The 15,507-nt window shown below is 39.3% G+C and overlaps 1 protein-coding gene across 2 annotated transcripts in view; it reads right to left on the minus strand.

Annotated features, from left to right (window-relative positions):
• Positions 1 to 1,818: 1,818 nt before the first annotated feature.
• SLC6A17 (solute carrier family 6 member 17) overlaps positions 1,819 to 15,507 on the minus strand; it is a 450,753-nt gene continuing 437,064 nt past the window's right edge. For both annotated transcript variants that reach the window (XM_089657075.1, XM_089657076.1), the window contains exon 12: positions 1,819 to 14,660. In XM_089657075.1, the coding sequence (XP_089513201.1) occupies positions 14,292 to 14,660 (369 nt within the window). In that variant the 3' untranslated portion in view covers positions 1,819 to 14,291. The remainder of the gene's footprint in view (positions 14,661 to 15,507) is intronic.

Below are 15,507 nucleotides of genomic sequence, written 5' to 3' on the forward strand. Positions count from 1 at the left end.
CTTTGTCTAGGTACCCCCTCCTTGCTACCCCTTCTCACCAATATTAAATATGCACCCAGAGGCATCTCTGATCACTCCCTGCGTGTAGTGTTGATGGACACCAGACCCTCCTCCTCTCTGTCCCGATATTCCTGGAAATTCAATGCCTTTTGGTTTAGTCTATTCCCCTCCAATGACTCCATCAATCATTCTATTATGGAGTTTTCTGCAGCACATGCAGACTATCCTGACATGTTACAACTGTTAAATCATTCCTTAGGGGAATCTTTATTGCTCAAATTAATAAGATGAAACATGCATCTAATGACTTGAGAGTGTACCTAGAGAGGTGGGTAAGCCAGATGGAGAGACTGTATGTAGACAACCCAACTGACACTGCCAGGGACTCCTGGTTGTCTGTCCAGGATGCTTTAGACTGAGTGGTATCATCTTCGGCAGGCAAAAGGCCATTCTTCTCCAAGCTGGCCTTTTATGAGGAGGGTGAACAGACGGGTAGGTTGTTGGCTAAGATAGCCAGAGCTCAGCAATCAGTTATAGCTATTGGCGCCTTGCGGGGTGGGGATGGCAGGCTTGTGACCACCCCAGATACTATTCATGCAGAACTGGCCCATTCTATTCTTCTTTATACTAGTCAAAACAGACCTGCAGGCCTGAGGATATTTCTGACTATTTGGTCTCTCTTTGTTTACCAGCATTGTCACGGCAGAGCCGTACAATGCTGGACTCTCCCCTTACACTTGAGGAACTGCAGTTGGTGGCAGCCACCTTCCCTACTTGCAAGGTGCTGGGCGATGATGATCTGCCCGTTGAAGTATAAAAGCAATACGGAGAGAGTATATTGCCTTTCTTATTAAAGGTGCTAAATGAGACTAGAGACTTGGGTAGACTCCCTCCTTCCATGACGAAAGCTAACATTGTTCTCATACTAAAACCAGGCAAGGATCCTACTGACCCAGAATCGTATAGGCCAATTTCCTTGTTGCAGACTGACAAACATTTTGGCAAAGGTACTGGCTCTTCGTCTTAAGGTTATCTCAATTATACATCCAGACCAATCTGGCTTCATGCCTCAGAGGTCAAAAGGCAGTTAACCAGCGGAGGCTGTTTCTCAACATCCAGGCTAGGACTGACAACATAGGGGAGAGAACTTTGCCGTCATGAAACGCCGCCAAAGCCTTTGACAGTGTAGAATGGCCGTACCTTTGGGCCATAAAAAAACCCAAACAGACATAATAATCTAAATAAACAGTGTTTAAAAGCTATACCTCTAAACAAGCATAAATTATTATACTCATTATAAAAACCACTCTTGAGGATGTCTATAATGAAATGAGTGATAAGGCAAAGCACTGTGATGTCACCACTTACGTAGGGGCAGGCACATGCTCAGAAACAGGAGTGCAGGTAATCATATCTAAAAGTTAAATTTTACACTGAGAATCATCCCTTCTCTGCACTGGGATGATTGTAATGCAAAGGAGTAATGATACCAACATCTCCATATTAATAGAGATATTGGACATCACTGGATCTGTTCAGTGCTATTAGACCTTCTTACTTGATAAAGGGTCATTTGGGAACACATCCTGGAATCTGTAAATTTGAAGCACTTTTATTTCATAGAGAGTGGAAATGTGTTTGTGTTCACCTTCAGCACTTCATTGGACAATCATTTTGGTGGATGGGCCATGCATATTTGTATAATTTATATATTTTACATTTGTTTTCATAGTTGTGCTCTCAGATCAATGAGAGACAAGTTTTTATGTCATAGTGAATGCTCCTGTTTTTAAAGCAGAAGTAACAAAGAGGAAATCATTCCATTTAAGAACAGCATTTATTTCATATTCAGTACTGTCTCATCAATTAAACATCTGTATTTCTATACTAAACAGGTTACTGTAGAGAATACTTGTGGCATTGGAATTAGACTATTACACATGATCAGATAACATTGCATATGAATGGATAGGAATAGTGCATCTTATGTGATACAATGGAAATAACACTCATCAACTATTACCAAAGATCTCTGACACAAGGTGAAGCAAGATTAATTTTCCTATGGAAGTAAAACAAATAGGATGTTTGCAATGTATTATTATATATACACATTAGGCTCTGATGTTGATGAAAACTGGTTTCTTAAAGTTGACATCCGAAGGTTATCTTCTGAAACTATTAATATTGTGTATTCTCTTAAAGGAAATCTATAACAACAGCATACACTTTTGTTTAATAACACCAGCACTAATAGCAATACATACGATAATTATTTTTTACAAGCCAATATAAACCTACCTGTAAAGTCTCCTTTCACAAAGTGAGTGCTGCCAATCTGCTGGCCATCTCTTTCCACAACTTTCTGGATTCCCTGCATGCATTGCAGCTTCACATCTGCTCATTCCTTTGGTTTACTTTCTGTTTCTGAGGACTACATATCTCATCATATTTTGCTGCCTGCAAGCTGTGATTCCTATCAACTGTGCCATCTGAAACTCCTCCTTTCAGCACCTTCTGTAATTCAGAAGGCAAGCTCTGGGAAATGTGTGACACAGCAGTTCATATTCACAGGGCACCGTGAATATGCACAGTACAGTAAGTAAATGTGTGAGATTCTTCAAAAAGTAAATGTTCAAACTTCAGGATTATGCAAATGAATGGGAGTAGACTAGAAATAATTTAAAAACAGTGTGAAAATAAAAGATTTAAAATTTTGAACATAGTTTTTCAGAAAGTTCCTGCATATATTTGTTTACACTGGACCAGAAAACCAGAAGGAAACTCCTCCTTTCAGCACCTTCTGTAATTCAGAAGGCAGGCTCTGTGAAATGTGTGACACAGCAGTGCATATTCACAGGGCACCGTGAATATGCACAGTACAGTAAGTAAATGTGTGAGACTCTTCAAAAAGTAAATGTTCAAGCTTCAGGATTATGCAAATGAATGGGAGTAGGCTAGAAATAATTTAAAAACAGTGTGAAAATAAAAGAATTAAAATTTTGAACACAGTTTTTCAGAAAGTTCCTGCATATATTTGTTTACACTGGACCAGAAAACCAGAAGGAAAGATCCATAAGCTGCACATGAAAGGCAGACTCATGAGATGAAATGAATGGCAACTCTAGCCAGGCCACGCCCACAATGCTTTCCACTCTGCCCCTTTGAGTCTAATCATGGGGATGACCATGAGGGGGGTTTATAAGAGCATCATTAACAGTCATGTAATAAGAACAGATGTCAAAAGGTGAAAAAAATGCAAGTAGACAGATAAAATAGGTCACAAGCAACATTAGTCACAAAGATCAAAACTGAAAAGTCTCAACTATGCAATAAGCAAAAATGTATGCAAAGACAGATTAATCTAAAAAACTGCAAGAAATTAAAAAAAAAAAAAAGACGCTTTTCATTAAAAATTAACAGATGTCAGCACAGTGTCTAAATGGTTAGCACTTCCGCCTGGCAGTACTAGGGTTGTTGGTTTGAATCCCAAACAAGTTGGGAAGAAGCTGGGGGCAGAGCTGGGAAGCAGAAAGTGCAGGGTCATGAGAAGGACCAGAGGAGGGCTGGAGTCAGCTGACGGAGTCTGCTGAATGCTGGGATCAGGAGAGGCGGATATGAGGAGATGCAGGATCTGTAGGAGTTCTGTACTCCCCTCTATTGCTGACTGCGTAGAATAGGTGCGAGGACCACAAGAAATGGCCTGGGGGGCTGAATTCGGCCCTAGGGCCTTATATTTGACATAAGCGTAAATGGGTCTCCAGCTTAAAAATCCAAAATAAATCCCTCCTGCACAAGAGGGAGAATCGGTCACCACCACTTTCAGCAATTTGAACTTTAAAGGATTGTGTATTCTGTTGGAGAGAATTGAAGTATCTAGCCAAACTGGTATTTTTGTTAGTCCTAATATCTGAGAAATTATCCCTCAATCTGTCACTTAATCATCCTGTGGTTCTACCCACGTATTGAATGTTGTATAATTGAAAAGTGATCAAGTATATAATACATTTGGTGTTAAAATATCATTGGAGCATGAGATAATAGTATGGGGGGGGGGGGGAGTCTCCCAAATGAATGCAGCAAGAACACATCTGTATAGGCCAGTGTTGTTTAACCAAGTCCATGGAGAAGGGTTGGAAATAAATAAACTGGGAGATATCATGTTTCCTATGGTGCATGCCCTCCTGGCTATAAATCTAACACCACGACCCAATAATTTCTCATGGTAACTGTCATCCTCATGTAAAATGGGAAGATGCTTAGATATGATGCATTTGATATCCTGAAATTGTATGATCTAGCATGTGAAGAATACAAATGGACTGGTACTGAAACTATTGATGGAATATAGTATCACAAATATATTTCCATCATACTTGTTGTCTGTGAGTATCTTGTCTTTTCAATTTTTTTGGTTTTGTTATTGAGCCTATATTTTCATGTTTTTAATTTTTTTTTAATACATTTCCTTGGTTTTAATCATACCTACCTTGGTTGACATGTGTAGGTACATCCATATTTTTTCATGTATTTTTCTTTGTAGATAAATACATCGGTCATGTTCAACAATAATGACATCTGTCTCTTTAAATGAATATCTTAATAACATTTTTTTTAAATTTCTTGCAGTTTTTGCACACCCCCTCATGCTCAGAAGTTCCATCCCCATGGGTAAGCTCCTAGGGGCGTAGTGAAACGTGCTGGGGGGAATGGCCTGGCTGGAGTCTGGGCTGAGGCTGCCATTCATCTCACCTCATTCACATGGGTCATGCATCAAAATGTGCAGCTTAAGGATCTTTCCTTCTGACATTACTGCAACTTGGAGATAGGAAGAGCTCCCTATCCTTGCCAGCACTCACAGTGGTCTAGTTTGGACTTCACCGGAGTAACATCTAATCTTGTCTTTTTGGGTCACAGTGGACCAGAAATTCAATTACAAATACCAAAAGTCAATTTGTTAAAACTAACAAATTCCTTTTGTATATCAGAGAACATATTTTCATGGCAGCATAGTTATCAATACCTTGAACAAACTAAATAATTGCAAAAGGGTTTTAATACATATGAAAGTAATATGCTAACAAGGAGTTGTGTGTGTGTGTGTATATATATATATATATATATATATACACACAGGGGCGGACTGACCATTTGGAAACTCGGGCGCTGCCCGAGGGCCTGGGGTCAGTAGGGGGCCCCATGAGATGTCCCTGGTACCTTTTTCATAGGCTTTTTTGAGTTTGGGCAAGGACACAGGGGCCCCATGAGTTGTCAGTCTGCCCCTGTATATATATTTATATATATATATATATATATATATATACTGTATATATATATACAGTTGCCATAACTTTGTTGACCTAGGTGGGCATCATTGTGGCCTTATTTTAAATCCATGTTTGACTGTAGTGAAAGCAAGGATTTACCATTTAACAAAACAATTCCTTTTCCTGCATTTGTCATTTTTCCAATTTTGATGTTTACATTGCCTTGAAATTCAACTCCAGCCATAAATGCCAGGCATATTTAGACAGAGTGGTAAAGGGCTACAATGTCTATGAAGTTTATCACTTTGTCCCAACTGTATCACAACAGAGAGATAAACAACATGTTTAACAGTGTGTGGAAGAATTACTACCTGTAACTACTGTTGGGCAGGTTTCCGTTCATTAAATGCCCCAGTGATAGGTGCCACTAGAGCAAAAAAAGTGAGGAACCAAGTAAAGAGGGTAAGAGTTAAATCTGTAGAGTTTTTATTGTTGCCTAAAAAGAAGAACGTTTTGGCTGGAGTTACCAAACACTGTTCAGTGTCAAATGTCTGGAAAACTTTTTTTTTTTTTTTAGTAGGAATAGGGCAGTTTACTGGATTTTGGTATGCACACATTTAGACCACATTTCTATACAGGTTAATGAACATCTATTTGAAATGAATTAAAGAGGTACTTAAAGAATTAAACAAATGCAAACACGCAGAATGCAATATACCTATGTGGAATGTTGCAAGATCCTGTGGAAAGATAGTGAAGCCAATATCTCCACATGTAGGCTGCTGCAGATGATGAGAAATGGCTGTGAAAGGAAGAGTGACTTTACATCCCGTAAACAAACCATCAAAGATTTCCTCGATGCATCCTTTAACTTATACAGGCCCAACATATAATAAGAACACAGATTTTAACTTTTATCTTTGCAAACATGCAAAATCTTTCTAAAATCTGCAGCTCTGGATGCACTGGCACAACCTTGAAACAGAAAACATACCTCATTTTATAGCATCTATTGCATTATTTTTTAAATAGCTGTAATTCTTCATATTGCATGCCACTTATTTATAACCATGTGTATAGTGCTGGTGAATTTATTTCTAGCACTAGCTATATTAAAATGTCTCCACTATTTATTGCTATGTGTTCTTTTCTGTGCACACCACTATAACTATTAAAATGCAGAATTCTTCTCTACATGCCTTTTCAATGTCAGCTTTCCAATGGCCCTGTGTAAAATATTAGCTGTATATTTTTAAACATTTAATTGTCGCCATTGTGCTTTAAAACAACATTTAGCTCATTTAAGTTCCATTGTGCTTATTTTTTAGATGTGCAGTTTTAAGCTTATGTATTTACAGAAGAGATAACATTTCAGGTAAAGTGCTGTACTCCTCAGAGACTGATAAGGGTACTGAGCTCTGGAAATGCTTTTAATTGGTGCACTGCAAAGGATTAAGAATATTCTACAGGTAAGCCATTATTGTATGTGGTGCTGGATTTCAGCTGGCAGACAGTTCAGTCTGATCTTTCCATGAAGAAGGCTTGCAGAAGGCTTAATCATTTTAGTAAGTGCACAGTTTCTTTTACAGAGACTTACATTCTACATAGCTCTATAGCAAATACACGAATAGTTCTAATCTTAACACACAGTGTTAACTAGCCCTAGATGAAGCTTGTAAATTGTAAATAGATTATACATGACAAAGCACAAATGTTCTGTTACCAAAACAAGTTGGCTACAATCACACAAAAGGTCACTTGGAAATTATAATTATTTTACAGTTTACAGCAATATACAAAATGAAAAGCAGAATACAGCACTTAGTACTGAAGGAACATAATATACACATACATGTACAATTAAATATACAACAATATAGCATTATATATTAGAATCAGAATATGCAACTTTTAATATAGTTTCTTCTACTTGATTATTTATATTACTAGGAAAATAGTAATTTTACTGATATTAACAGTTGTTTCTTATCGAAAGGTCAGGTGCACATTATTTACTTCTGCCTGGGTAAAAAGTATAAAAAGAAAGTGTCATGTACACATTTTGGAAATAGCCACAAATTCTGCAGATTTTAAGTCACATGCCATGAAACTCTTCTGATCCTGAACCACAGACAAACATGCATAGATCAAATGATTGGGATGTAAAAAAATGAAAACAAGCCACAGTAGCATCTGATTATTTGTGTCTTTTATTCTACAGTGTATATTTATATGGGTTGCCAAAAACAAATGAGGACCCTGAGTTACTTTTACGTTGAGATCTTGCAGGGACAATGAGTGTTAAAGGCACCCTAGAGCACATCTATTACCTGGACATTTATTGTAAGATTTCACAATAATGAAAGCTGAATTCCAGGCAGGAGTAATACAAAGTAATTGTCAAGGTGCTTTCTTACTTTGTGCAAAAAACTCTGGCCATTTATTGGCAAAATCAAACCATGCCCGCCTTGGAGGATTGGCTCCTTGTTGTGTTTCCTCATCTGAGGAGTTGTGTTTCCTCTTCTGTGTACTTCACAGAAGAGGAGTGGTGACGTGCTTCTGTGGGCAGTTGCAAACTCCACTGCTACTCTCATTTGTACAGTATTACCTCTCAGAGCCCTCCTGAGCATTACAAGCATACACGCCCTCCGTTGGTGCATGCCCATGGAATCATGAAAAATGTGGTACAGCTTTACCCCTAGGAAACACAATAGAGCTGACATGCACAGCCAGTCTAGGTCCTTTCCTAATTGCCCGGGTGCACCTTACAGAAGAAGATAATGATCTCACAGGAAATAAAGGAATTAATATAAAGTAAGGTATTAACTGGAAAAATGGAAAAGGGACATTGTTCTTTTAGTTCTTTATTGTCCCTAGTGGTCCAAAGTGGGTGGAATCCTGGAGTATAGCTTTAATGGAAATTAATATTCAAATAAAAAGTATAGGAACTAATGCTTTCTTACAAACCTTTTGGTGCATTAGCAAGATAGAAGGTAGATGGATATCAGAATTTACATATTTGTATTGCTTTCAATACTTTCAGATGTATTTATCTAATTTTAAGGTCTAGTTGAATTATATTTGGTTTGTGTCCAGATCAGTAACCAAAGACAGTTACAAAATGGCAAGAAATTAAAAAAGAGGCAGTCTACCATTACTGTACACTGCTTTATATACAATTCAAGAGCACTAAGTGTCATTTCTGTCTGCAGCTTCATTCCTCTGCTATTAGCATGAGTAACATCTGACACGTTTTCCTGACACCAAGAGAAAAAAGGTGGCAGGGAGCTCCAGCAGATTGACAGTCTCAGCTCTGTTACCGTGTGCTGTGTGGAGCGGTAGGGTGGGGGGGTCCTTTCTCTTCAATCAGCTCTCTGAGCTCTGCAGAGTGTAACATATTTTTTTGACAACTCTACAAGCTTTATATATTTAGCACTTTCAACAAATGTAGAGAAGAAAAGACTACAGATAGTCAGGTACAACTTATGTACAAGGATTTATTTAATCTCTGTGTATTACCTGAGGCCAGTCACTTCACAAGGTATATGTAAGGGTTTACAACCACTTTAAGATCACTATGGCTATCATATGTAGATACTGCTAGTAAGCTTGAGTGACTTTACCATGGAAGACTAGCTGACACTGTCCATTGTGTGGTTAATCCATTGTGTAACTTGCTACAATAAAATATGAACATCAGCCTTCAACCTAAAAAAAGCAACTAGTTTCTCATAAAGTCATTGCTTGGTCACTACTATTCAATTCAATTTGGAAATGTACATAAATTTAGTGTATACAGAAGTCTTACTCTGGAAGAGATAGGATTTAAGCTTGCATTGCTTACTTAAATAAGCTGAGTTCTTGGTTTCTCCATAAAATGTTAAGTTTAAAATCAAATGAAGCCTCTGTGCAAACGTTTTAAGTAAGTGTGAAAAAAAAATTGTAAATTAAGAATGCTTTTAAACATTTGTTAAGTTTATTTTTATCAATTAACAAAATAGAAAGAAAATTAACAGAAGAAAAATATAAGTTAAATCAATATTTTGTGTGATTACCCTTTGCCTTCAAAACAGCATAATTTCTTCTAGGTATACTTGCACGCAGTTTTTGAAGGAACTCGGTAAGTATTTTGTTCCAAGCATCTTGCAGAAATAACCCCAGATCTTTTGTGGATGTTGGCTGCCTCATATCCTTGTTTCTCTTCATGTAATCCCAGACTCTGTGATGTTGCTAGCAGGGCTCTGTGGGGGCCAAACCATCTCTTCCAGGGCTCCTTGTTCTTCTTTATGCTGAAGATAGTTCTTATTGACAATGGCTGTATGTTTGGTGTCATTGTTATTGGGTTATTGAGGACACCATTGATTTTAACCAAATCTCCAACTCCATTTGCAGAAATGCAGCCCCAAATTTGCAAGAAACCTCTACCATGCTTTCTGCAGACACTCATTATTGTACAGCTCTAAAGTCCTTCAGCAAACAAACTGCCTCCTGCTACAGCCAAATATTTAAACATTTGACTCATCAGCCCAGAGCACCTGCTGCCATTTTTTCTGCACCCCAGTTCCTATGTTTTTGTGCATAGTTGAGTGGCTAAGTCACTTCTGGCCAGACTTCTCTGGTTGGAGATGGGTGTACCTGGGTCCCACTGGTTTCCACCAGTTCTGTGCTGATGGCACTGCTGGACATCTTCTGATGTCAAAGGGAAGTCAGTATGATGTGTCTTTCACATCTGCTGTATTAAGTGTCCTTGGCTGACAACTGCATCTACAGTCCTCAACATTGCCTGTTTATTTGTGCTTCTTTAAAAGGGCTTGAATAGCACATCCTCCCTGCTTTTAAATTTTTGCCTGGGAGATATGCAGCAACTTTTGTCTTGTTGCTGTGCGGAGTCTTGCATTGGTGTGTAACCTATGACATGAACCAGTCTTCCACAACCTCACCTTAGTAGCAGAGATTGGCTGTTCCTCACCCAGGTTTAAGACTCCTACACAGCTGTTTCTGTAAAGGATGAGTTCACTTTTGGGAACATGTTACATTTGTATGTGCCCACCGCTGCAGCCCGATCACCCCCCCCCCCCATGACAGAAGTATGGGAAGAAGTTTCAGCCAGACTGTATCTGCTGTCCGTATGGGATGTACAGGCACACAGATACACTGACAGTTTTTCATGGCACCAGCAATCTGAAAAAATGGGCATTTTTTTTTTTTTAAGTGAACTTCTCCTGTAATGACTTTTATAATTGCTTAATCATACACCTGACTCTAATCATACAAAATCTCTGAATTTGTGTAAGGTGATAAGGTGTGCAAGTGTATGAATTGATACTGGCTTGAAGCCAAAGGGTAGTCACACAAAGTATTGTTTTGATTTAGATTTTTTTTCTTTTGTTCACTCACTTTGCATTTGTAAAGTAATAAAAGATAAATTATATACCATATAAATATTTATTTATTTTAAAGCTTTCTTACTTATAGCATTTCTTTCATACCTTCCTAAAATTTCTGCACAGCACTGTATATGTTAGCAATAAAGTTTTGTTTTTGATTTTGCTAAAGTTTGTCCCCACTGAAATATCATTTGGCTTGGTCTCTTTAGCCATAACAAAGCACACTTCTTCACTATTAACCACTTGCCTACCAGGCACTTATACCCCCTTATTTACCAGGTCAATTTTCAGCTTTCAGCGCTGCCGCACTTTGATTGACAATTGCGCAGTCATGCAACATTGTACCCATATGAAATTTTGATCATTTTTTTCTCACAAATAGAGCTTTCTTTTGGTGGTATTTAATCGCCACTGGGCGCTTTACTTTTTGCGCTATAAACAAAAAAAGTGCAACAAATTTGAAAAAAAAAAAAAGTTTCTTTGTTTCTATTATAAAATTTTTCAAACAGGTAATTTTTCTCCTTCACTGATGTGCGTTGATGAGGCAGCACTGATGGCCACTGATAGGCGGCACTGATGGGCACTGATAGGCAGCACTAAAGGGCACTGATAGGCTGTACTAATGAGGTGGCATGGATAGGCGGCACTGATAGGCAGCACTAATGAGGTGTCACGGATAGGCGGCACTAATATGCAGCACTGATAGGCGGCACTGATAGACGGCACTGATAGGTGACACTGATGATGGGTACTGATAGATGGTACTGACTGGCATCACTGCTGGGCACTGACTGGTGGCACTGACTGGCACAACCGCTGGGCACTGACTGGTGGCACTGACTGGCAGCACTGCTGGGCTGCACTGGTGGGTGGCACTGGTGGACAGCACTGGTGGGTGGGCACAGGTGGGTGGCACTGGTGAGCACAGGTGGGTGGGCACAGGTGGGTGGCACTGCTGGGCACAGGTAGGTGGCACTTCTGGGCACAGGTGTGTGACACTGCAGAGTGGCACAGGTGGGTGCATTGCTGGGCACAGGTGGGTACACTGCTGGGCACAGGTGGGTGATCTGCTGGGCACAGCTAGTGGGCGCACTGCTGGGCACAGGTGGGTGGAACTTGTGGGTGGCACTGCTGGGCACTGATCATCAGTGCCCTGATGATCGGTGCCGATCCTCGCTCTGACAACTGCCGGTTCTCGGCAGTACTTTCCTCACGATCTGACAGCGTGAGGAAAGTGCAGCCGAGAACCGGCAATTGCATTTCCCTGTGATCAGCGTGTCATTGGACACTGCTGATCACGTGGTAAAAGGCCGCTGTGATTGGCCTTTTACCACATCACGTGATCAGCTGTGTCCGTAGGACACAGCGATCACGGAGATCGCCGGGTGCGCGCCCCCTGGGGCGCGCAGGAGAGCGCGTTCTGGGAGGACATCATATGACATCCACCCAGAACTGGCCGGCCGCAGTGCATCCGTCATTCGGCTATCTGCGGTCGGCAACTAGTTAAATATAAAGAGACATTATTCTTAAATATTATTTAAAACAGCTTTTGCAATTAAAAATAACAAACGTGGCTATACTTACTTGCCGTTGTGCAGTGGTTTTGCACAGAGCAGCCTGGCTCTCCTGGCCCCTCCTTCCTGTCGTGCCCCCACAGCAAGCAGCTTGCTATGCGGGCACTCGCTGCTCCGTGTATCCATTCACACACAGTGCCGCGACTTGGCCCTGCCCCGTCTCTCCTCATTGACTGACTGGTTGTGATTGACAGTAGTGGGAGCCAATGGATCCCACTTGCTGTCCCAGCCAATGAGGAGGCAGAGACCCGGGACAGCTCAGGCTTTCGTGCACATTGCTTGATCTTGATGGGGCTCAGGTAAGTATTGAGGGGGCTGGGGGCACTGCTGCACACAGAAGGTTTTTTTGCCTTCATGCATAGAATATTATTAGAGTTATTAATAATGAAATAATATCCTACAAATATTATTAGAGTTATTAATAATGAATACCTATAATTTAACTATTACTGTTGGGAATAGTAGTATAATTGCATTGATGTCTCCTTGTCAGTTATCAGAACAGTCCCTTTGCTGAAATGAAACCATTTAAGCTCCAGAAGACTTTACCATAAAACCAGGCCATTTTTTGCTATTCGGCACTGCGCTACTTAGCTGTACCCAAATGAAATAAAACAGAAAATAGAGCTTTCGTTGAGTGTTATTTGATCACCACTGGGTTTTTTGTTTTGTATTAATACAAAACAAAAAAGGCCAAATTTTTAAAAAAAAAAAACATTTTTTTTTACTTTCTGCTATAAAACATATCCAATAAAAAAAAATCAAAATGTCAAAATTTTCAACAAAATGTATTCTGCCACATGCCTTTGGTAAAAAAAATCCCAATAAGTGTATATTAATTGGTTTGCGTGAATGTTATAAAATCTACAAACAAAAGGTATATATACTGGATTTTTTTTTTTCCTTAACACTAGTAACGGTGGCAATCAGTGACGTACAGTGGGACTGTGATAGTTCAGCAGCCAATATGACACTGACACTTTGTGGGAACTGGCTGACACTGACATTTCTAGTGACACTAATACAGTGATCAGTGCTAATACTGTACACTGGCACTGTATTAATGACACTGGCTAGGAAGGGGTTAACATCTTGGGGTAATCAAGGGGTTAGGTGAGTGCTTAACAAGTGTTAATGTGTGTAATGTGTGCTGCTTTTTACTAAAGATTGCTTTGTTTCTTCTACTTGCTTTGCAGGCAGAAGAAACAGATCATTTCCTCTGTTTAGAGCCCTGTGTTTGTCAGGGCTGTGACTGCACACAGACGATCAGCAGGTCCCAGCCAAGAATTATTGGCTGAGACCTGCTGACTAAGTCACAGCAGAACTGGCGGGCGGGGGCACACAAATTTGCGATGTACAGGTATGTTACTGTGCCTGTACGAACTGCACGCCCACAGTATATGTACTGTGGCAGGTTGGCAAGCAGTTAGATTTTATTAATTTTTTTTTACAAGCAGAATTTGAATGGTTTTAATAGGAAAAATGTACATTTCATGACACTTGCTCTTGAAATTATGCATACAAAAATAAAAATAATAGATTTTTTTATAATAAATTATGCAATATTTTCTATATTAAATAATTCAGTTAATCTATGTTTTTACAAAGATTGTGTTAATAAAACTATGGGTGTTATGCTATTATACTTGTAGACACCGTACTTTCTTAAATAATCCTGCACAGGCATCAAAGAAAGTGATCAATAAACAATAGCAGATTATGTATTAAACTTGTGTTTAAAGCAGTTATGCAGCGTTAAACACCATTACATTTTTCTTCTGAACTGTAATTATGAATATACACAGTGGAATGATGTGTAAACTCTCAAACAGAAGCAAGTCACCAATTGCCAGGAGTTAATGGAACACTGTAGCACACATGACCACCATTGATGTACCAAAGGTGGAAAAGATTGGGATGCGATGTAACATCCATTTCAACTCTTTAGACACAGCATCCCTTTATTATGTAACTAGCTTTTGCAAAAAGTGTTTTGGAAAGTGCTTTCTTTTTGGAGAAATTATTGTCCATTGCATTTGACATTATAGGTAAACACAGAAAGATTACAGTTCTGACTCGGGTGTGGTGGCCATTACATAGCCACTGCCATACTGCCCATTAGATGTGCCACTATAATCCAAAGGAGAGGCATTTTCTGGGCCTAGATATGAGCGATGAGATGGCATAGGAGATGGGGTCTCACTAGGCACTTTGCTGAGTATAAAGCGTGTTTCATCATTATCCTCCAAGTTGGAAATATCCTTCATTCTGAGGCCCTTCTTGTATGATACAGATAGTCTATTGGAACCATCTGGTATTAGTTGGAAATATGCAAGAATGAAGATTACAGGTACTGGAAGAATTGCCAGTATTATCAGACAAATAAGTAATGACAATGCCCAGGTAGGATAAAGCAAATATTGCTCTGCAGCCTAAAAATGGAAACAAATACAACACAAATTATTTAAAATCTGTACAAAATAGAAAACAGTGCTTCCAAAAATATTATACATACTGTATATCTAGAAAATTGTAAGCCAACCGTAGGAATCAAATGTTTTAGTCTACCAACATACTTTGCCAAAATATCACAAGTGGAACTGTTTTTACTTAAATGATACAGCTTCTGGAAAAGCCATTGAGTATATCTGCATTTTAAAATGCTTAAAAATGAAAATAGTACTAAACACAGATGTCTTTCATGTCATTCTATGCAGTAAGGTAAAATCTTCTGCATGCAGCTATCCCTGCACCCCCCCCCCCCCTCCTCAGGATCTCGATCCAGTGCTTTGCACAATTAAGAGCAGAGGTTCTCTCAGTTATCTCCTTCCTCAGATATATCTGGATAAAAAAATGATTTTTCTGTAATTTTGCCTAACCGCATTTATGTAATTTACACAGCCCCAGATATTCATCCCAAAATATAACAGTCTTCTGATAGGAGGAATATCAAAGAAGTGTGATTTTTTTTATATGACATATGGAATGGTAAAGCTCAGTTTTTGTTTTTTCTCTTACATTCATTGACGGACACAGCCTCTCTTCATTATTCTTGACAAAACAGGGTTTTATAGCGCCAACACTAGGCAGAAAAAACTCAGTCCCTCCTATGGGCAGTCCTCTCTAGGCAGAAAACCCACTCTCTGCTATAGGCAAGCCAGTTAGAGGGGTGGGTGCTGTGTCCTTCAGTGAATTCAGAAAAAGGGGTTTTATGGTGAGTAACAAAAAAATCCAGTTTTCCCTTACAGTATGTTATTTGACAGACACAGCCTCTCTTCT

This window comes from Staurois parvus, unplaced genomic scaffold (assembly GCF_062004578.1).
Source record: "Staurois parvus isolate SC_StPar_1 unplaced genomic scaffold, SC_StPar_1.0 ptg000961l, whole genome shotgun sequence".
In the NCBI taxonomy this organism is placed as follows: Eukaryota; Metazoa; Chordata; class Amphibia; order Anura; family Ranidae; genus Staurois; species Staurois parvus.